We start from the raw sequence: 22,175 nt of genomic DNA on the forward strand, positions 1-22,175 counted from the left end.
TAATCCATAAATAAATGTCTGAGAATGGAAAATTGTGCTGAATTTTTTTTTCTTGCTTACAAAGATTGCAAACTGATTGATTCTTTGTTAGTATTAATAGCAGTTTGTCTGAGTTTCTTTGTACCGAATTTAAAGATTGATTTATTTATTCTTTACATTTTTGACACTCCTAAATCTGACAGATCTATAAAGAGTTTTTAATATAAGTCAAATTTGAATGTGTAAAGGAGTCAGCAACTCGATAAATTTAATTGGTTTCCTTTGATAAAAAACAAACAACAACAAAGATGCAGCTTGGCTGTATTGTTCTGTAAAATTAACAAAACTGGAATGCATGCAATTGGTTATTTGTATGACTGGACTAACTACATATTTCTCTATAAGAATTTAGTTCTTATTCGGTTTTATAAATTACCTTGCAACAACATTTATATTTAAATGTAGCTGTCTCAAAAAAATTAACTAAATTAGAATACTTTTTTTCAAATCAACCTATTGAATAAATTGAATAAACACATTCTTGGAATTGCTGAGTTTAATGCAAAAAGCCATGGTCCGGTCTGAATTAATGCCAGACCTCTTGAACTTCAGGGAACTTTAAATAGAACTATTCAGACAAAAATCAAGTAAATAGAACTATTTAGACAAAAATCAAGTGTAAGGAAAATATCTAAAAAAGCTATACATCATACCTATAGACTAAAGAAACTCAAGAACAGTTGTGTAACAAAATTCTTGACTTCTGTCAGTTTGTAAAAGGGCTAGAAGGGATTTAGGACCTGATCAGTGAGACATTATACTCAAATGGAGAAAACATTGAAATGTCACAGACCTCTCTTGGAGAAGATAGTCTGCCAAAAGGGCTTCTTTATTTTAAACAGAGCCCAGAACATTTAATATACTGCAGTCTTGCTTCCCTGAGTTAAAATCAGATTTTATGATGTCTGTTCAGTCCATTAACCACTGAAACCATTAGTTAGTCATTACATTCCTGTCAGGTCGCTTCAGCTCTCAAAATTCCACTGCCTCTACCTGAAAAAGCCTTGCCTCGACCCTGAGATCTTATTCCATTACAGACCCATTTCAAAGTTGGCTTTTTTTTTAAAGCTCTTTGAAAAAGTCCAACTCCACAATAATCTTCACATCTATAACCTGTATGAGAAATTCCAGTTTGGTTTTCGGTCAGCCAACAGCATGGAGACAGCTCTGTCAGCATCATGAATGACCTACTTATGTCTGCGAACAAGGGCTCACCATCTTTGCTCCTACTGCTCAACCTCTCAACTGCATGGACCATTACATCCTGCTCCACCAGCTACAGACTAAGGTAGGACTCTCTGCAACCACACTAAACCGGTCATATCGGCATCATACCGGCAAGTGGCACTTGGACAATAAAATTCACTATCCAATACAGTCTGACTATAGGCTCCCACTTGGTCAAATCCATAAACACAAGATTTCATTTCACTGTTACACAGTAACACTCCCATCGGTTCTATCAACTCCACTTCAGGATTGCCTGGAGGAGATAACGGAATAGATAGCTGAGAACTCTCTTCAATTGAATAGTAAAAAAAATGACGCAATCATCATTGGCATTCCATATCAAATCATCATCCCTTAGTAGTATTCCCATATTTGGTCATAATATTACCTCGTCATCCTCAGTCACTGTTATGAGGTTCCCCTTGTGTACTTCTGCTTGAGTTTCTTTTTAAAGTTTTTTGTTCAATTTTGATTTATGTTATGCCCCATACCTGTCTAAGTCTTTGAAAGGGGCGTCTGGCTGAAGAGGTGAGGTCTTTTGCTCTCCTGTACAGGGCTTTGGGTTGCGATGATAGGGGCAAGGGATCAACTGAGTTGATCTGCTGAGGTTCAAGGAGACAGAAGCAGACATACAGAAAGAAGCAGAGATACAAAAGGTAACTGCCAACAAGCTCCACAAGCGGCCCCGTCCAGGAAACACACAGCTAGGCAGACGAGCTCTGAGCCAGCTCCCCTGTCACAACACAATGAAGGACCTAAGATTCCTTAAAAAGTACAATCTGCTCTACCCCCTCTTGTAGAAAACTTTAAAGTTGTGTCTCCTGTCAATTTTGCTTTTCAGGTGAACACCAAGATATTATACTCCTCCACTTCTTTACCCATTATGTTAATGGCATTTCACACTTGCCTTTCTCTTCTGAAAACTACAATCTCCCTTATTTTGTTCACATTCAGGATCAGATGACTGTTGGCACACCATGCTCCAATGCAGTTCACCAGCTGAGTGTACTTAGCTTCTTGTCCATCTCTGATACACCCCACATCTACATCCAAGTATTAATGACAGGACCTATCCTGGAATTTGTAGGTGCAAAGTGTAAAAAGTTTTGGTGACAGTACCATCCCCTGTGCTGTTGACTACCTAGTTATATAGTTTGTCAGTAGTCTCTGATCCACACAATTGTTTAGGCCGCTACCTGAGTCTTCTGGGGTTTCTGACAAAATAAATCTGGGTGAAATGTGTTAAATGCACGAGATAAGCAGGTTTATGATAGATTAGAAATGATTAGAAATGTTGATTTCAGTTTTCAAGTTTTCGTTGCCAAGAGGGGCACAACCAGTTACTGGGCTTGGAGAGTAAGACCCTTTTCACAGTCTAGTTCAGATGCTGTAGTTTTAGTCCTTTACTCAACCCCACCACCCCAATGTTGTTTTTTTTTGGTCTGATATTAAAATGTGTTGGGTGATTTGAAACTGTAGTAAAAAAGACTAGCGTTCCAGAAATGACTTGAAATACACCTTAACTAAAATGTTTACAGTGCTGTCAGAGAATTGAATGGCTTAAATGGGCCCCCTGATGGCCTGGGAGCCCTAAGAAAAAGCTTAGCTCTTGACTGCCTTAGGACAGCTCTGAAAATAGTTGAATTACAGAGGTAACTTCCTTTACCTTATGTTCTACTTATCAGCTTGAGAGAATAGACTCTGGTCAGCATGTCTAGTACTGTGACAGCAAAGGGACGAATGTTGTAACGGGATCATGAGTCTGCAGCCATTTCATTTTTTTTAAGACCGGGGTCTCAATCCCAGATCTTTAAGGACCCACATCTTGTTACATTTTATCTTTAGCTTACTCCACAGTTCTCTAGCACATTCAAGCTTAATTTGGCTTTTGACTAATCCTTTCAGAAGAAACAGGTCAATAACTTACAAATTACGCCAACAACAAAAGTCATCATAACTGAGTAGGTTATGATTTGAGTTTCTGCTTAGAATGCATAAAACATGACTAGGATGATCTGCCACAGAAATCAGATCTGTAAAATGTATTGTATCAAAGTTGGGTTTATTTACAGTCATATGAAAAAGTTTGGGCACTGCTGTTAATCTTAATTAATTTTATTTCTAAATATTTAGGGTGTTTGCAACAGCTATTTCAGTTTGATATATCTAATAACTGATGGACACAGTAATATTTCAGTATTGAATTGAAGTTTATTGGACAGAACGTGTGCAATATGCATTAAAAAAACTTAATGTGCAAAAATTTGGGTTCCTGAATCATTTTATTGATTTGAATACCCTAAACTACTTTTCACTGACTTACTGAAACACAAAATTGGTTTTGTAACTTCATTAAGATTTGAACTTCATGGCCAGATGTATCGAATCATGAGAAAATGTATTTAAGGTGGCCAGTTGAAAGTTGTCCTCTTGTTTGAATCTCCTCTGAAGATTCATCATTGGCTCCTCAAAACAGCTCTCAAATTATCTGAAAACAAAGATTGTTCAACATAGTCGTTCAGGGGAAGGATACAAAACGTTTTCTCAGGGATTTAAACTGCAAGGAAAATAGTAAGGATATGGAGGACCACAGGGACAGTTCTTGTTAAGCCCAGAAGTGGCAGGCCAAGAAAATTATCAGAGAGGCAGAGAAGAAGAATGGTGAGAACAGTCAAGGACAACCCAAAGACCACATCCAAAGACCTGCAGCATCATCTTGCTGCAGATGGTGTCACTCCGCATCGTTCAACAATTCAGGGCACTTTGCACCAGAAGAAGCTATATGGGAGAGTGATGCAACAGAAGCCTTTTCTGCAAACATGCCACAAACAGAATCGCTTGAGGTTTGCAAAAACACATTTGGACAAGCCAGCTTCATTCTTGAATAAGGTCCTGTGGACTGATGAAACAAAGATTGAGTTGTTTGGTCATAAAAAAGGCATTATGCATGGCGGCAAAAAAAACCACAGCATTCCAAGTAAAACACTTGCTAGCCACTGTAAAAATTTGGTGGAGGTTCCATCATGCTTTGGGGCTGCGCTGCCAATGCTGGCACTGGGAATCTTGTTAAAGTTGAGGGTCCCTTCCAGGATCCAGAAACTCATTAAAAACTACAGGAAGCGACTAGAGGCTGTGTTTTTGCAAAAGGAGGATCTGCTAAAATTAATGTCTCTTTTTTGCTGAGGTGCCCATGTTTTTGAACCTGTCAAAATTATGTTTTAATGCAAACTGCACATTTGCTTTTAGTCCAATAAATCTCAATTCAATACTGAAATATTACTGTGTCCCTCAGTTATTAGATATATTAAACTGAAATAGCTGTTGCAAGCATCCAAATACTTAGAAATAAAAATAGTTAACATTAACAGGGGTGCCCAAACTTTTTCATATGACTGTAGTTTTAGATTAATTCAGCCTTATGTAGAAAAAAATATCTAACAAATGTAAATCACATAATTCTTTAAACATTCATCCAGTCCTTCTTGTAACACGAATACCTATTTTTGCAGAGTTGTAAAGGGCTGCTTCCTTTCTCCAATGGTCTTTGGCCAAGAGCTGGAGTACACCCTGGACAGGTCATATTATCACTGGACAACCTAAACACACAGTATTAACCACTGTGCATGGGGGCAGTCTAGACAGGACAGTTAGTCTCATGGTTTTGGACTGTGGGAACCTGGACTACCCAGACAGAAGACAGTTGCAAGTTCTCCTATAATTGGAAGAATGCGCAACGACCACAAAGTAACATCACAGAATATACTACAAACAGCCCCATTTTAATATAATTTAAATACTAATATCACGGTCTAGCTCAGCTATTGTGATTCAGTGATTAATTATGTCAGATAATGTGTCTGATACTGCAAACAATGGGTTACTATTATTAAAGCCAAATCTCAAACCAAACCCTCCATGAGCTGTTTTTCCTGAAATAAAAAGCTTCATCTGTAATACTGAGAAATAATGACATAAACTTGGCTCCAGCAATGTCCTGGCACATAATCTGTGCTCAATTTGTAAAGGAGAACTCGTTGTGAGAACAGAATCAAATGTAGTCGTCCAACTCTAAACAGCAAAATGTAGGGAACGACTTTAGCAGAATTCAAGATGTGCTGTCCTGTAGAAGAAGCAGAGGATGGTGGTAAAATGCATTAAAACACTTAGACTACAAAGTGTTTGTTCACATTTGACCACATTTATAGCAGTTAACAACAAACATGTTTTAGCTAAAATAAGATATTTTACAGATAAAAAAGAAAATAACACAGAAGATATAAATAAAGTAGTGTAATTTTTAAAAAAGAAACAGCATCAAATAAGGAACAGCGACATACCTACTTACGGTAATATGAAAGCCAATGAGTAGAGGTGGGTTCTTTAAAGCCTTGAGATTATAAGCAACTCTTATATGGATTGAGAGATATTTCACAGTTTGGAGGCTGCAAACATTCAAGAGCAACTGGTTGTTTGACCTTAGGGTTGTTTTGGATGTTAAGATTTGAATATGCTGGGGCATTGAACTTTAAAACCCTGCAGAAAATGTTATATCCAAACCCGTAACAAACAGACAGGCAGCGACATAAAGCCAGACCTGGAGGTATTAATTCCCTTTATATAACCAACTCTCATGTGGAATCATAATGCAATAAAAGCTTCCAGCTGAATTGTACCATTTAGTATTAAAGGGATCATAGAATGCAAAACCGAGTTTACATTGTCATAGATGAATAACGATAGTTCAGTGGGTGAAATGGACGTACAGAGAAGTTCATACCCCATCTACACCTCCTTTCTCTGCAAATCCAAACGGAGCCCTGAATTGATTCTTGATTATTTGGTTCTGGCCTGTACTGTTGTCACCCCTCGAAATTGACATACAGACCAGCCCACTGGTTCATTGGCACAAGGGATAGTGGGTATAAAGTGTCGACTGCTGGCGTCTGACTGGACCGGACCTCAGCAGAGAGCTATGAGCTGCCCGTCCTCAGGAGGGGCGGCAGGCGGGGGGAAGCACGGGGCTGCCTGTGTCCAGGCTACCGTCACTGAGTCTGATTAAGTCGCTCGGTCCCCCGCTGGCTCCCTGCCCCCATCCGCCGGGAATCTCGGACCAGCCCCGGAGCTGAGGCCTCCGTTCGAATGTCCGGTGTGTTTCGACTACATGCTACACTGTAGTCGACCAAAATCCCAGACGATTTTGAAATTCCCCAGGACATTTTTTTAGGTATGAAAAGTAGGACATGTCCAGGAGAAAGAGGATGTCTGGTCACTCTACCATATCAACAGTTTGATGTTTCAGTGAGTGAGTGCTTGTTGCTATGATGCGTCTTTGCTCAGCAGCTTTGCTCATTGTAAAACAACCAATCAGCGCACAGCTCATTAGCGCACAGCTTGCATTAGGGCTCATAGAACAGCAAATATGGCATTTTCAGCCCAACCTATGTTACACACCCTATTCGGAGACCTTAAGGACCAGCACCAAATACCCTATAGAATCATTCTATGAACCCTTTAAGGTGTTATGCTAAGTTCAGTGACTTCTTAGATCAGCACTGTGCATCTGGCACATCAAGCCCAGTCGAGATAAAAACATTGAGGTTTCAAAGTTGTTAAAAGTAAATATACAGCCATCCTAATTGCATTATAGTATTTGAACCCTGTAAAGAATAAGATCAGAATGAAAATGTTCTAGGGTTTATTTGCAAGAGGATTAACTATGTAGGTAGGATAAAGCTAAGATTAATATTTGCTTTCAGGGTTTGGTAAAGAGTATGACACTTTTCCCAATTAAGAGACTGGTTTGAATTATTTAAATGAGAAATTGTTAAGTAAATTACAGCCTGACTTTGTTTTCAAAATGCTAGCATTCAGATATGATCTTTCTGTATGAAACAAATAAATACTGTACAAACCACACAATAAATTTGCTAACATGGGACTGAATAGAAAAGCAAATTTAAATGCAAGTTTAAATAGAGATAAAACTTCAAAATGTTCATTGTTTGATTATAATCATTTCGAACTTGTGTTTGACTGGGAAAAAAACAATATATCAGCAAATTCCATTCTGGCACATAACACCTACACCTGCTGTTGACAAGATTTTGTTCCAGTTATATTTCTTTGTTACAGCTAAGCCTTATAATTCAATCTACAATTTACAACCATCCTGCATTGCTGAAATATTTCTCAGATTAGAATTTAAGGGCAATTTTTCTAAGACAGCTAGTTTCAGAAGTTGTTACAGTAACTTTTGACTTTATTTAAGGAAGAAAAATGTACACGTGTTTGTTTTCTTTTATTAGCTTACACTGCCACCTGGTGGATACTAGCTTTATCTGCAATTAGATGGTCTAATTACAGCACCTGTCAAACTTCAGGCCTCTTGGCGAACCCAGTACAAAACAAGAATTCATCTGGCCCTAAAGAGCAAACAAAGGGTACATCATGTCATAAAGTAGAGACACATGCTTATTTAAAGTGCACAAAAAAACAAAACAAAACAAAAAACAACATTTGGGTGGCAGAGAGGAAATTAAATAATTGAAGAGTCATTATGGAAAAAACAGAAGTGCAGTGGAGCCTCTGACTTTCCACAAAATCCCTACTGAATTTGATTGTTTGCTAGATTGGACCCATTAACATGGACGCGCCTGACGTAACATCTGCCAAAAATATGGGCTTAAAGATGCATCAACACTGAACCACTGAGATGTCAGTCTGCTAATCAATGTTTTAATCTTAAAGGATCAGATAAAAAGGCTTATTAAAGATATTTTACTGTAAAAAATTACATAATGTCGCTTTTATGAATATGAAATGTTCAAGAGAATAAATGTGAATCAATAAAACAATAAGAATATGATAAAAAAACAAGTAATATAATAATTAATAACAAAGTGAAATAAGTTAGATTACAAACATATACTAATGTTTAAACAGCCCAGTCAAAAGCCTCTCAAAACAAACAAGTTTTAATCTCCAGTCAAAGCACCCTATATCAGATTAATGGAGCATAAGAACTATAAACTGCTGCCCAATCTTTGGATGTGATCCAGAATATGCAGGACCAGAATACCTGAGAAGTCTGGCTGTTTGATACAGTGACAAATTGCTGAGCCGTTCAGTGATTTATAGGCTTAGAAAAGTATTTAAAGTATATGCTGTGAGAAACCGGAAGCCAGTTTAAGGAACTTGGATGAAGTGCTCTGATTTCTTAGTTTTCATAAGGACATGGGCAGCACCATTCTGGACCATCTGCAGCTGTCTAATCAACTTTTAGGGCAGACCTATAAAGCCACTGATGCAGTAATCAATTATACTAAAGGCAATAAATGCATGAATTTGGTTAAATCAGGAAATTTTGTCAAAATCAGTTGAAAAAATTTGGTACCGGGCTTGATATACTAGTCTTCTGATCTTTTTTTTTTTTTTTGTTCCAGTGAAGAAGTTAGCACATTTATTTTGGCCCTGGTAGAGTGGAGTTCAAATGTTCAAATACAATCACAATTGGGTTTGTTAAACAGTCAACTGTGGCAGATAATGATCATTATTAATGTTTTTGTTAATGAGCTAAGAGAAGAAAGATTCTCTTGGATTTTGGGATATTTAAATATTTTCTTCTCAGTAATGACCTTGATTCTAATAGGAGCAATGGCATCAATGATGTCTGAAATTTTAGAATGAAAGTTATCTACCTAGTCCTCTACAAAGTTACAGGTCAAAGTGGGGGTGGGAGAATAAATCTTGATAAAGGTATCAGTAGTACTGTAGTTAAATATGTGCTTTCTTATGATGTCTCTTTGAATAAAGCAATGGAAATTAAATTGTTTTTTAATATATTACCTTTTGTCTTTACTTTAACATCATTAATAATAATAGGGTTAATCATGGCAATTTGAATCACATCTCTCATAATAGCTATTGATTTTTATAATTATGAAATAAATAGGGCTGCACAGTGTATTAGTGGGTGGCACTGGAGTTCCGGGTTCGATCCCCGGCCTGGGGTCTTTCTGCATGGAGTTTGCATGTTCTCCCTGTGCATGCATGGGTTCTCTCTGGGTAATTTACTTCCTCCCACAGTCCAAAAACATGACTCTTAGGATGATTGGCATCTCTAAATTCTCCTTAGGTGTAAGCGTGTGCGGGAATGGTTGTTTGTCTCTCTGTTGCCCTGCAATAGACTGGACACCTGTCCAGGGTCTACCCCGCCTCCCACCCCTTGACAGCTGGAGATAGGCACCAGGGTACCTCACGACCTAAGCAGGGATTAGCGTGGTGGATGGATGGATGGATGGATGGATGGATGGATGGATGGATGGATGGATGGATGGATGGATGGATGGATGGATGGATGGATGGATGGATAAAATAAAAGTATTCCAATAGTCACAATATAAACACTTGTATTGAAAATGAAGGATTAGTAGTAGTTACTCACATGCACATTATTGAGCTATATATAAGAACTCATCGTAGATTTGTGGCTTCAGTCTTTCAGCATTTATCCTGCTGACACATAAAAAAATGATGATGATTATAATATTATTAATAATAATAATTCTGCAGTCTAACTAAGTATGCAGCCGAGTGCAAATCAAAAACTGGATTATGTTAAATATTATAAAAGTGACAGTGTAATAAGTGAGCAAGCATTTTGATTATGCACTACTTTGTCCAATAAAGCAGGTCACTGCCTTCTGAATATGAATCCAAATACATGGGTGATTTTAAACAGTTTTTCGCATGATGAATTCAATCCACGAAAAATGTTCCAGGGTTCTCTGCTTTTAGCAATAGTATTTTTTTTTTTTTGCTTGATATGCCATTAAGTAAGGAATTACATGGATTGATGTGCTCTGTTCCAACTTTGGTCCATTAAATGTTAGATATCAAGGCAAAGGAACAGGACAGAAAAGAGAAAATGTACAAGAACAGAAGGTACATTTCTTATCTGTGAAGCTTGTTTTTTGAGTGTCTTAGTGATTTTATGAAGATACCAGGAAAGAAGCTTAGCTGCTGTGGGAAAAAAAGCATGAATTATGGGTTATTTTCCCATTTACCTCAATTTCCTCCAGGGTAAGTCTAAACCCTGCAGAGACTGTCGGTCTATTAAAGCAGCCAGATTTGATGTAGCCAACAAAATAATTTTATTTCTTTTATTTTCTACTGTGCCTCAGCTCGCTTCATATTGTTACCAGCCTCTCTGGCGTTTGGAGAGTGTGACACAACACTTAAGGGTGTAATGTCACCAGAGACGATTACATGAACAGTGACCTGACTAGGTAATTAGTGATCAATGGGCCAAGTAAGAAAACTGAAGGAGGGGTTTCATTACCGCTTCAAGATGACAAGATGTTCTGTTTGTCAAAGAGAACAGACAATACTGATTCAATTTTCGAACAAATAGAAAAGGATAATAGTTGATTGAATAGAAAAAGGAAACACTTTATCTTATTTACTCTTTGAGTGGCTGCTTTGTGTAGCTGAAGGAATGGCTGTAATGCACTTATTTAGCAAGATTATGCTATTTGTACATTAGATGTTGGCATATTACTGTGCGTTATGGATCCATTGAGATCAGCTAAACACATTTTGACTAAAAAAGAAAAGAACAAAATTCATTGATTCTCATGTTCTCATGTTCTTCAAAAGTAATAAATAAGCAAAATGTGCAATAATCTGTTAATTCATAAAAGGAAGCCAGCTAATTTTTTAACAAGGAGATCAAACATGCTCTATATGCTTACGAGTCCAGTTTGTTCTGGGTATCTGTTGCTTTTTTTTCCCTGAAATTAACTATATTTTTTATTCACATATCAATATTTTTCCCATCCCTAATCAATTCAAGGGTTAAGCTCTTGTTTTCTTCCACACAGACCACTAAAAAATGTCTCTAAGATTTAGTATTAGCAGTAATGCTATTTTACCTCCTGGGTGATTGTTGCAAGTGCTAATAGAGCCTTTATTTCAAGCTCATTTTAGTCTTCTCAAGCTATCGTGCTATAAAAAATGTGTGTGCATGTACCTTTTAATATGATAATACATATAAGAATAGCAAACCCTGTTCTAATGCATGTTTTAATTGTAAACTTTTATTTAAATGTTGTTTTTATTTTTTAGAGCAACAACTCATCCTCAGTAAGAGGGGGAAAAAAAGTGCATATCCCAAAACACAAAGATATAGAAATAAAAACTCGATCATTAGTGGTCATGTTCTAGACAGGGGCCAACAGGGGCCAGTGCCCCTGTAGAACTGGCCCCCTGTTATGGCATCTGTCCTGAGGACATAATGCTAAATAAATTCCTTATAATGATATGTGCCGTAACAGACAAAGTCCATGATAGGTCCTTTGGATCCATTTTACTTACACTTCTGTTTTAATTCCCATTACAAAAATAAAAAATAAGGTGATAGCTTCCTTTGTTTTGAGAAATTATCCCAATTTTAAATTACCGGTAGCTGAAAGTTATTTTGAACCAACTTCATAAAACTACTCTAATTTCTTACAGCTCAATTTAGCAGTTGTAGTCCACTTCCAGTTATGATTTGATTAAAACTGGTCATTTTCAATTAAAATAAGTTTGATATATGTAATAATCCTGAGTTATGAATGTGCATTGACATAATATTAAAAAGAACAGCTTAATTTTCTCTTTACTTTTACTCCAAAGATTATAAACATCATACTTAAAACCTAATATTTCATTATGGTCCATGTTTATTTATTGCCACAGAGACAAGACTTATAATTAAAGACTTCTGAAAATCTTTGTCTTTTGTTTTTACGATCTTTAACTTTCTAAAAATGTACCACCAATAGATGTTTGTAACATTTTGCAGTCTGCACACAACAGTACTATCTTTTTCAGCATTGAGTAGAATTATTTATTTTTTGTAGCAGCAACTTTGCTCATGTTGCTCTATCACTGGCCACTCCTACTATCAGTCAGCCAATAAGATCACATTCACCAACAAATGTGACGATAGGCGGTCATGCAACATTATCACTTTTTTGACTTGAAGTAGTTATTTATTTAGAATTAATAATCTCAGTTGCCTTTTTTTATGGTTTAAGTTTTTTTTTTTATTTGACATAAAGTAGAGTAAACATTTTGAAGCCAGAAATACAAATGTTCAGTTGAAACAACAGAAAATGTTTATTAAAGTACATGTTTTCCTAATTTCAATTTATTTAGTGCAAAGCTGCAAGGGGCTTTGTGGATTTGCAGCTCCATTGATATATTTTAAACGAAAAACTATTGCCATTCATTTTGTTTTTGTATTGGTCTTTAAATCATGAAAAAGCGACCCTGGAAATTTGTTCTCTAACCACCACCGTTAAATTTATTTTATAATTTGTTGTAGCTTAATCCCAATCATGCAAGTCTTCTTCAAGTCTTTCGAGAGTTACCTAATTTGGTTTCAATCAAGTCTTTGATTGGGGCATTCAAAAAAAAATATATATATACTTTTATCTGAACTATTTCATTGTGGCTCTGGCTATAGAGACTCAAGTTATTTGCAGCTTTATGTTTAAATTTGCAGAATTCCTTTTCATAATGGGCTTTCGATCAGCCTCTGCTGAAGCAGAGGACCCCCACAGCCTAATACTACCAGCACCATGCATCATGGTGGGAATGATGTGTCCATGATGTTGTACAGTGCAAATTTTCAAATGTATGTTGTGTTTTTCATGTAAGCCAAAATGTTCAGCTTTGGTCTTAACTGACATTAGCACATGGTGGGCCACACAGTTTAATAGAGCATTGCAAATGATTTCAAGACATATGACATTTTTAGAGTTTAGGAAATAGTAGTGAGTTGAAAGGAAATGCAAAACAAATTGGAGGATGCGGCATAACTACAGCTGAGCTAGAAATTACAGTACATAGCCATTTGGGAATGATAAAAAGAAGGCTACATACCTTCTTTTTAAGGCATGACTAATACATGAAATCCCTCCTTGAATGAGAACATAATTGGGCTGTTATTCTTTTCATTTGGAATCGTGGAGCTTCACTTAAGAAAAATACAGAACTCTACACAGTTAAAAGTAGGATTAGTCCTCCAAGTTTGAGGGAAGCAGAGTGAAGTGCATTAATGCATGACAGTTAGATTTGATGAAAGGGACTGCATTCAAACATAATAAAATACCACATTAAAATGAACTTGAGCAATTTCATAATGATTCTCCCCTATTAGCAATAATATCGGCTGAAGTGACTTCTGCTTTTTGCTGTGATCCTTGCCTAGAGGTTGAACGAAGAAAAAAAAAAATCACACTGAAAATGAGGTTAATCCTCAAAAGGTGTGTGAGGAGTTTCAACAAGCAGAGCAGAGTGCTGCTGCTGACGTCAAACGACTGAACACAACAATGTCCAAGTCCCCGAATGGGCAGTATAGTGTGTCTAATGGAGAGGTGAGAAGAAAAATTAGTTTGCTCTATAACGTGTTAAAATAAAGTTGACTATTTTGACTATGTCTATGGACATGAAGACATTAGAATCTATATGGTCAATGCCTTTTTTCTGCACTGTAGTGAACATTTTGTCTATTTTTCTAAAGTTGTTGGAATTAGTAAATATGTGTCTAATTTACAAGAAAGTAAAATTGAACGTTTTTTTAGAAGGTGCATTAAACCAAATGGTTCCTATAACAAGCTATTAGAATGCTTATTCAGATGTGTTGCTATGCTGATGATGTTGCTATAAATCAGAAAAGTTATTTTCAAATGCTTTGAAATACTATGGTCAAGCTGTGGCGTTAAGCACCACTGGCGTAATGTTCTGAATAAATTCAGCTATTTTTTCATTTGTAAAGTCAATGTAAAACAGCTCATTATGATGTTGAGCTCACAAGCTACCGAGGTGAGCTGTTCAAGCACATCGATCGGAAACTTTTGTCTGAATAGGGGGAACATTATCTGAACTCCCAGTACAAATTGAAGTGGCAGACAGAGAAGCAATGTTTTCTGGTGGCTATGTCTGCCTTGTTCCAAAAGCCAGATCCAGGAAGGACAGCACATTCTCCAGTCTGAAAACCAAAGAAAAGTTCTGATGAAAGTGCTCAGGGAACAGGTTTCCAAATCTTAACAAAACCAATTATTTTTCTCCCTGCATATTGTTTCTTTTAAACTGAATCATGTTCCCATAAGCTCTTTCTTATTCTCTTTTTATACTGCAGCTATCACTAAATCATCAGCAACGCTGAATATTGAGGTCTGGGTTTACTTTACAATATATTTATTGTATCTTGTAAATTCTGACACCTTTTGAGTAAAAACTAAAGCGCAAACAGCATTTCCTTCCTTAGGTAAACCTGCTATGCCATTTTTTTTTTTATTTTGTTGTTCTTGCTTTTCTTTAACAAGCCAGCAGCATTAGTTTCAGACCTACTTCAGAGCAGGCTTGGTAGAACTGTGCCCAATGTTCTATATATTGTAATTCTCCATATTTTTGACATAAATACGTATCATTTGAGTTTGGGGCCAAAAATAAGTGACATTTTTTTAAAACCATTTTAACTTTAAAGACCCATACTAATAAAATATTAAATAATTAAATAGATCACAACATGGATCATTGAATAATATATAATTAGATATAACTTTCATCTCATTCAAAACTTCCTTTTGGTCTCTTATATCCATGCAACATAGAACTATGCATATGAGCCTGTTTGCCAAGAGTGTAAGTGGATTAAAGGTCACATTAACCCCGTTATTTCCCCCCGGCTGCTGCCTCTAGCTTTACATCCATTAGCCATCTTGCAGTTCTAATATTCCCTATACACTATAAGTCCTCTTGCTCATAACGATACAGCTTTACTTAACCAACTTGATTGAATTTTACACACCAAATGTCAGGAGCTTAGAACGTGTGACTCTGAACTCAAGCTGACAGATCAGGGTGATTTCCAAACAAGCGTTTATGAAAACGTAAATGTGCAGCTGCTCGTCAGCTGGGGCGGGTTCACTGGATACTCTAAAGAGATAGAAACTCTTGGAGGATGGTTTCTCCAAAGCTTGAAAAAGGAGCAACCCCCAGAGTTCTGAGGGATGAGCTGAGCAGACTAATGAGCAGACGCCAGCCAACGCCGAGGAGCAGAAGTATCCGTATCCACCAAAGCCGAAGTAGTAGTAGAACCAGATGACCAGAGCAGAAGATCAGAGACCCAAGGAGGTAGCAGGATGGTAGGTTAGGATCCAAGGTAGGATCCAAGCCGAGGTCAGAAGAGAGGTACAAGTTCGGTAAGACGGCAGAATACAGAAATCTGTCCAGAACAGATCAGACTAGCTGAGCAATACAGGGGCAAAGCAAAACTTGCAAGTCCCAAAAGCAGAAACAGGTCAAGATCAGAAAATTAGAATTTAAAAGAATGCTAGAGTTACTCTCACACATAGCTTGAATAATCTGGCACCGATGGCAGGCAAACAGGCAGCATAAACAGCAGCAGGAACCAGTTGGATCTGATGAACGGTAACGAACAACCGCGCAGATGAGACTAATACTATGACACCAAATCTATTCTGTAAGATTATTATAATATCCTACAGTTTATTATACTATGCACACTACTTGTGCATGTGTATACTACTTAGATAGCAAAAATGTGCAATTGGTAGTTTTTATTGCATTTTTATTTATCTTAATTGGCATTTTTTCATGCCAGTAAACAATAACAACAACAAAAGAAATATTAAGATAATATGGAGGAAAAATGTGTACATATGAACTATACGACATAACTCAAGAACCCTCTCCTCTTCAGCTTGCCAGGCAACCATGTAGAGTTTATTTCATTTCATGTCTCAAAGGCATTGTAGGCGGGAGCATCAACAATGTTGTGGAAGATGACCAGGGACCAGCGGACAGTTATCCCTCTGCAGCTGTAGAAGGGACACCTCCTTTGTTGCAGTTGTAATTTAAGAGGAGGGTTAGCATCCTGGCCTAATTATTGCTAATGTCAGGTTTTGTCTGCAACGTCCTCATAGGTACTATATACTTGTTTTTCTTTGGGAGATAGAAAACCAGAGTGGTGGTGGGTGTGAAGGCAAACTTTGATGAGAGGATGTCTCTCTCTTTTGATGCAAGCAGTGCAGGTCAAGCTTGTTCTTTCAAACAGTGCCAACCATGGTGATCTCCCTTTTCAGGAGCCGCTGTCGTACTTTGAAAGAGGTGAAGAAACTATCACATCTGACATTGTGATCCCCCTCTACAGAATCAAGCACAGCCTATATCCCCTGGTTTTTCTCTTGGCCTACACTGGCTGGATTTCAGGTGTGGAGTTGCATCTTCCAAGAGTAGCTGGATTTAGCATTGCTGGCCACCCATAATTTAACCACATATTTGGCTGGCTTGCTGGCCGTCTACTACCTTTGAACAGAAGAGATTAGCATCAGTAATTAGTGTGTCACAAATTACTAATGCTAGTACAGGTATGAAAATAAAATATGGAATGGAACTAGCTGCCAATCCACTGTTACGTCAGAGCCTGGGTTGTACAGGTGTGTCAGCCATTCCATTCACTCTTCCCAGACCTTTTGTATGGCTGCCAATTTGTCTTTGTGGTTACCATTCAATCCAACAAGAGATTCTCCATGCTCCAGCATTTCTATACCAGCTGATCTACAGTGACACCTGTTGGCTGGCAGTGTGCAGGCAGTGCTTCCTGATGGAGAAGATCTTAGAACTAAAGCATTTTCACATCTTTTCGGTGTGTAACTTGACTCTGTGACTGGGATTTTAATGCAGCATGACTCTTGGGTCAAAATGACCCAAAGAGCATATTTTACCTTTTTTTCTGAACAGCTTTTATGGGATGATAAAAGGATAACATTTTACGTTTTCTAGTGCTGGGGTCAGTCTAGGAAAAGTCATCAGAATATATAAGGTGTTTTTCTGCCTATAAACTCAGGTTTCAGGTCATCATGACACAAAGTTAACAGGAAGGTGATTTGCATTTTTAATGAAGCGTATTTGTTTTAAATGCAGTGACTAGAGATTTCAGTGCAATATGTTATTCTGCAACACATCTGAGATATAAATCAGATTACTGGCTAAAAAAACTGACGACACGGGTCTCTCGCTCTCTCTCTCTCACTTTCTCTCTCACTCTTCCAAGAGCAGATATCTTACATTCTAAGGTGCATCTGAGTCTGAGGTGCCTCCTGTGCAGCAGCTGTGAGCTCTCACTAAGGCTTTCCACCTGCCTGAGTGCAGAAGGAACACCAATGTGTGGCTTTCAAAGTGAGATGTCGTTTTTTATTCTGCTGACTCAGAAGGCACAGAGTTAGGGTGGCTGTTTACCACATGAGGCAACAAAACTGGAGGTAAGAACTCCTTCTTTATTTAACTTTTTAAAGTGTTTAACAAAAGCAAAGCTTAGACCTGTTATTAGAATAGCTCTCTTGAAAAAAACTGATTATTACTTATCTAACAATATTATTCAATCAAAAAATAATTACTTTGCAGATTTTACTATTTAAAGATTTTCATTCATCTTCATTAAAAGAACATAATCTCAGAAAAATAATACTGCATAAATTATATCTTTTTAACTCTAATGCAACATGTCAGTTATTTTTTTGTTTGTTTTCTTCCCCCTATATTTTTCATACATTGTAGCAAGGGATGTCGTCCAATGAGAGCTCAGAAACTCGATACAGGTCAGAGGTCAGAGGCTCCAACAACACCCTCTGTCATAGGGAGCTGTCTGTGACAGCGTCCGTCATCTCCATGACTGTGGGTATTTTCTCCAACAGCTTTGCTCTCTTCATTCTGATAAAATCCTACAGTCGCCATCGAATCAAGTCCAAAGCATCCTTCCTGCTGTTTGCCAGCAGCCTGGTGACCACCGACCTGCTGGGTCACCTCATCAATGGATCCCTGGTACTTCACGTTTACCGTTTTCACAGGAAGTGGGACACTTTCGATCCACATGGCATCGTGTGCAGCATCTTTGGAGTGTGCATGGTGTTCTATGGTCTCAGTCCCTTGTTTCTGTCAAGTGCCATGGCTGTAGAGCGCTTTATCGGAGTAACTAAACCTATCTTCCACTCAACAGTGTTGGCCTCCCACCACGTTAGAAGGCTGCTTGGGTTCACCTGGCTGCTTGCTGCCATTGTGGCTTTGTTACCTTTGCTGCTGAGGAGACCCTATGAGGTCCAGAGCTCCAGGAGTTTTTGTTTCTTTCACATGGAACACCCCAAAGACTGGTTAGATATACTGTTGCCACTGATCTTTTCTGTTCTTGGTTTGCTGGCACTGCTGCTCTCCATTGTTTGCAATACTCTGGCAAGCTGTGCCCTGCTGCAAGGCAGACTGCGGCACAAACACGGCTGCAGGGGAACATCCTACCACTTGGAGATGATCTGCCAGCTCCTGGCTATCATGCTGGTGTCCTGCGTGTGCTGGGGGCCATTACTGGTAAGCCCTTCCTCTCAGTGCATCCTTACTTGGGAGACTCTCTGTGAAGGAATCCATTATTTTACATGTGCCATTTCCAGAGGCTTAATTAGTTATTTATTCTTTAGCACAAAAGGTTTCAAGAATTAGATGAAAATTGGTCACACAGTGCTGCTTTACACCTGCTTCACATTAAAAACCCAGTGCAATGAAATAAATATTTATCTTTATAGTTTTTTTTTCTTTAAACATTTGCAAACCTGTTTCTATAAATGAATGCATCAGTATGAATCCAAAAAAAATTATTGTTTTTGATGTGTTTTGGATCATTGCCCTACTGATACACCTAGCTGTGTCCAATTTTCCACTGTTTAACCAATGATTGGAATCAAGTCCCATATCTGGATCCCCTCGTTATTCCATCAACTTTGGTGGTGTAATAAAGCCGTTGTTAGTGGCAGCAAAGATACCCTTATTATGATACTGTTTGACAGTAAAGTGTTGTGACTTTTCAAAATCTCACTGTGACTCCTGCAGAAATTATTTTACCATATTGTTGAAATAGCTCAGTGTTCTTCTCATCTGACCATAAAACATTTGTAACAGATAGATTTTTTGTTTGTTTTGGTTGATGTTCTTTTTTTGTTGTTGACTTTTTTTATGGTATTGCGAGAGAAAATAACTATAAATAAAGTCATTGAAAAAAGAAAGGAGTTGGTTTATACGTGTAGGTAGCAAAAAATGTTGATTCTTCTTAAAGGTGAGGCTTTTTTATGTGAGATTTTCTTTTGTTGGCAAACCTACGTCATGATAATAACTTGTTCCACTGTGGACATGGATAGAAGCATTCTAGTATTATTTTAGTGTATGATTTTCTTCATCTTTACTGGTTACTGGGTTATTTCTGACTAGTCTCTTTTCTTGTAAAACTTTCATATAGTTGGGTAATAACCCTGAACACAAATTGAAGCCTGTTTTAGAATTGACAATACAGCTTGTGGAATAACCAAGACCTCAACCCTATTATTTGTGCTTAAATATTTTAGTTTAACTGAAAATACAGACTATTTCGTGCATAAGACAAAAACGACTATGCAAGTTTCACATGAAACCTTTTTCTTGCAATAATAAAATGGATTGTTTTGTTTTTCTAGAAAATAACTGACGAAGAAACACACATTTCTTCAACTTTGTAGCCTTAGTATTTCACTAGTTTTATTATTCTGTGTTCCATATTTATGTTGCAGGTCCATGTCATCATTCTGAGCACAAGAGCTAAAGAGGAATCCTCCAGCTTCAGTCTGTTGACAATGGTACGGATGGCCACGTGGAATCAGATCTTGGACCCCTGGGTCTACATCCTATTGAGAAAGGCTGTTCTGAGGAAAATCTTCATGTTGTTTCACAGCTGCTGGGGCTCACAGCTTCACACCTTCCACCGCTGGCAGCGCAGCACGCTCGGCAGCTCCGGGGAGATGAACAAATCTGACTGCCTCCGCTACAGCAGACAGCCCCTTCCAGACACTACCATCCAATTCATCACCTGAGTCCTGATCGGGAGCCTTTAATTGAAATGATGTGTCAGAATTAAAACATTATTGAGTGACTACACAGACGACAGTGGCGTTCTTCCCTAAACAAGGTGGCATTAACAGATCTCTGAGAATCATTATCTCTACTTTGTTGCATAAGCTGCTTTTAACTATGTGGATATTTTTGAGGATTGTTTGCAGGAAATTTAATATCTATGTTTTTGTGTAGAAACTCATTGTAACACAATGACATGTAATGGGTATGTATGAATGCAACAGAGTACCATACTTGCATGAAACCAAACAAAGCAAAAATAAATGTCTGCTGATCTAAGTGGTCAAGTTTGTTTAATCAATACATTTTGGAAGTGAAAATTTTCCTTTATTTTAATTACAAAAAGTGATTTATTTTAGCTGCAGCAGAGTGAACAAAAATTGGTGTTGATAGTTGACCTTTTATTTTGTATTTTACACCTGTGAAAGGGTCCCACTTGTTAATGCAGTAATAAAATAAACTCATACAAAGTAAACACAGTGTGGTTTCTATGTTATCATAGGCAGTGCTATTTATGAGGTTAATCAAGCCTCTGAGTAAATCCCTTCTCACCTATCTACTATATTTTCACAATATGGTTACTTTCATGATTTAATGTATTACATTTTTCCAATTGACAAGCATTAAACTTAGACAATACATTTCATATTTTTGGTGTGATGGTCTCAATACATTAGCTTATAATCCATCATTAGTCTCGCATGCATCAGTGTAACTCTCATCATGGTATTTTTATCCAAGGACCTGTAGGCTGTGTGTTTATCTTGAAATCTGCAATAAAATTTAAGGGCAGGGTCGAAAACATTAAAAAAGGTGGATGAATTAAGTCCCTCATAATTTTTTTGTTTATTTTGTTGCATTTTTTTATTTACTTCTTCTCATTTTTTAATGTATGGAGGAACAGCTTCACTATATCATGGTTGAAGAGAGCAAAAGTCAGAAAAGCAGCTTAAAGAAAAAGAGCGCCGAAGGTGGTTTACAAAGCTACGACTTAGGTAAAGGAATCTATCAAAAAGATAATCATCAGACATGATCTTCATAAATCACTTTTTAATATAAAATATAATAGGTGGTCAGACGCAACAAATTTCTGGGGACTGTAAACACCACCTCATTCGTCAAAATGGTGCAAAATCATATGTACTTCCTGCGGAGGATGAGGAGAGCCCACCTGCCCCCACCCATCCTCACCACCTTCTACAAAAGCACCATAGAGAGTGTTCTGACCAGCTGTCTTACTTAATGGTGTGGAGGCTGCAGCGCCTCAGACTGGAAGAAAGTGAGAAGAATGGTTAGAACTGCCAAGGATCATTGGGGCTCCTCTTCCCTGCATAAAAGATATTTCATCTCAACGCTGCGTATCCTGAGCTTATAACATTATGAATAACTCCTCACACCCCCACTATGGACTGTTCTCCCTGCTGGCCTTCTGGGAAGAGGCTTCGCAGCATTCCATGCACAACCAGCAGATTCTGCAACATTTTCTTCCCCACTGCCATCAGATTGTTGAACTGCTGGAAAAAACAAAATCTTGTCACAGACTCTGCATCACACTGATATCACCAAACAAAAAATACTGCATATTTGCACCATATATATGAATGCTCTGAACATCCATGTCAATGTGTTCTTTTACACCATGTTTTTTTTTCTCCCACACTGCTGTAATTTTGATCAATGCTGCACTTTATGGAATGGAAATGTTCATTTAGTGTGTGGAAAGCTGTAAAAGTTTTCTAAGTCTAATATATCCCTTTCCTTCTCTTCTTGTTGATTAGACTGTGTTGTTTATTAAATTAAATCCGGAATAAGATACAGTTTAGTTAGTGATTTTATTATGACAAAATAAAAAATGCTTTTGACACTGCAAACAAAGGACAATAACTGTTACACTGCAAAATCAAAAC

General features: G+C 37.6%; 1 protein-coding gene across 1 annotated transcript; it reads left to right on the forward strand.

Moving 5' to 3' along the window:
- Nucleotides 1-17,907: 17,907 nt before the first annotated feature.
- On the forward strand, nucleotides 17,908-20,478 carry LOC107081969 (prostaglandin F2-alpha receptor-like). Its single transcript, XM_015370358.1, has 2 exons — nucleotides 17,908-18,702; nucleotides 19,929-20,478. The coding sequence occupies exons 1-2, from the start codon at nucleotides 17,908-17,910 to the stop codon at nucleotides 20,226-20,228; spliced, it is 1,095 nt and encodes a 364-aa protein (XP_015225844.1). The 3' UTR covers nucleotides 20,229-20,478.
- The last annotated feature ends 1,697 nt before the right edge of the window (nucleotides 20,479-22,175 follow it).

Source organism: Cyprinodon variegatus, unplaced genomic scaffold, assembly GCF_000732505.1.
Source record: "Cyprinodon variegatus isolate N-32 unplaced genomic scaffold, C_variegatus-1.0 Scaffold45, whole genome shotgun sequence".
Classification (NCBI taxonomy): Eukaryota; Metazoa; Chordata; class Actinopteri; order Cyprinodontiformes; family Cyprinodontidae; genus Cyprinodon; species Cyprinodon variegatus.

Bases quoted from the DNA above. Each gene is read 5' to 3' on its own strand.
- LOC107081969 (XM_015370358.1), top strand. From the start codon at position 17,908: ATGTCGTCCAATGAGAGCTCAGAAACTCGATACAGGTCAGAGGTCAGA. The intron at 18,703-19,928 runs GTAAGCCCTTCC...TTTATGTTGCAG, and splicing joins TGTGCTGGGGGCCATTACTG to GTCCATGTCATCATTCTGAG.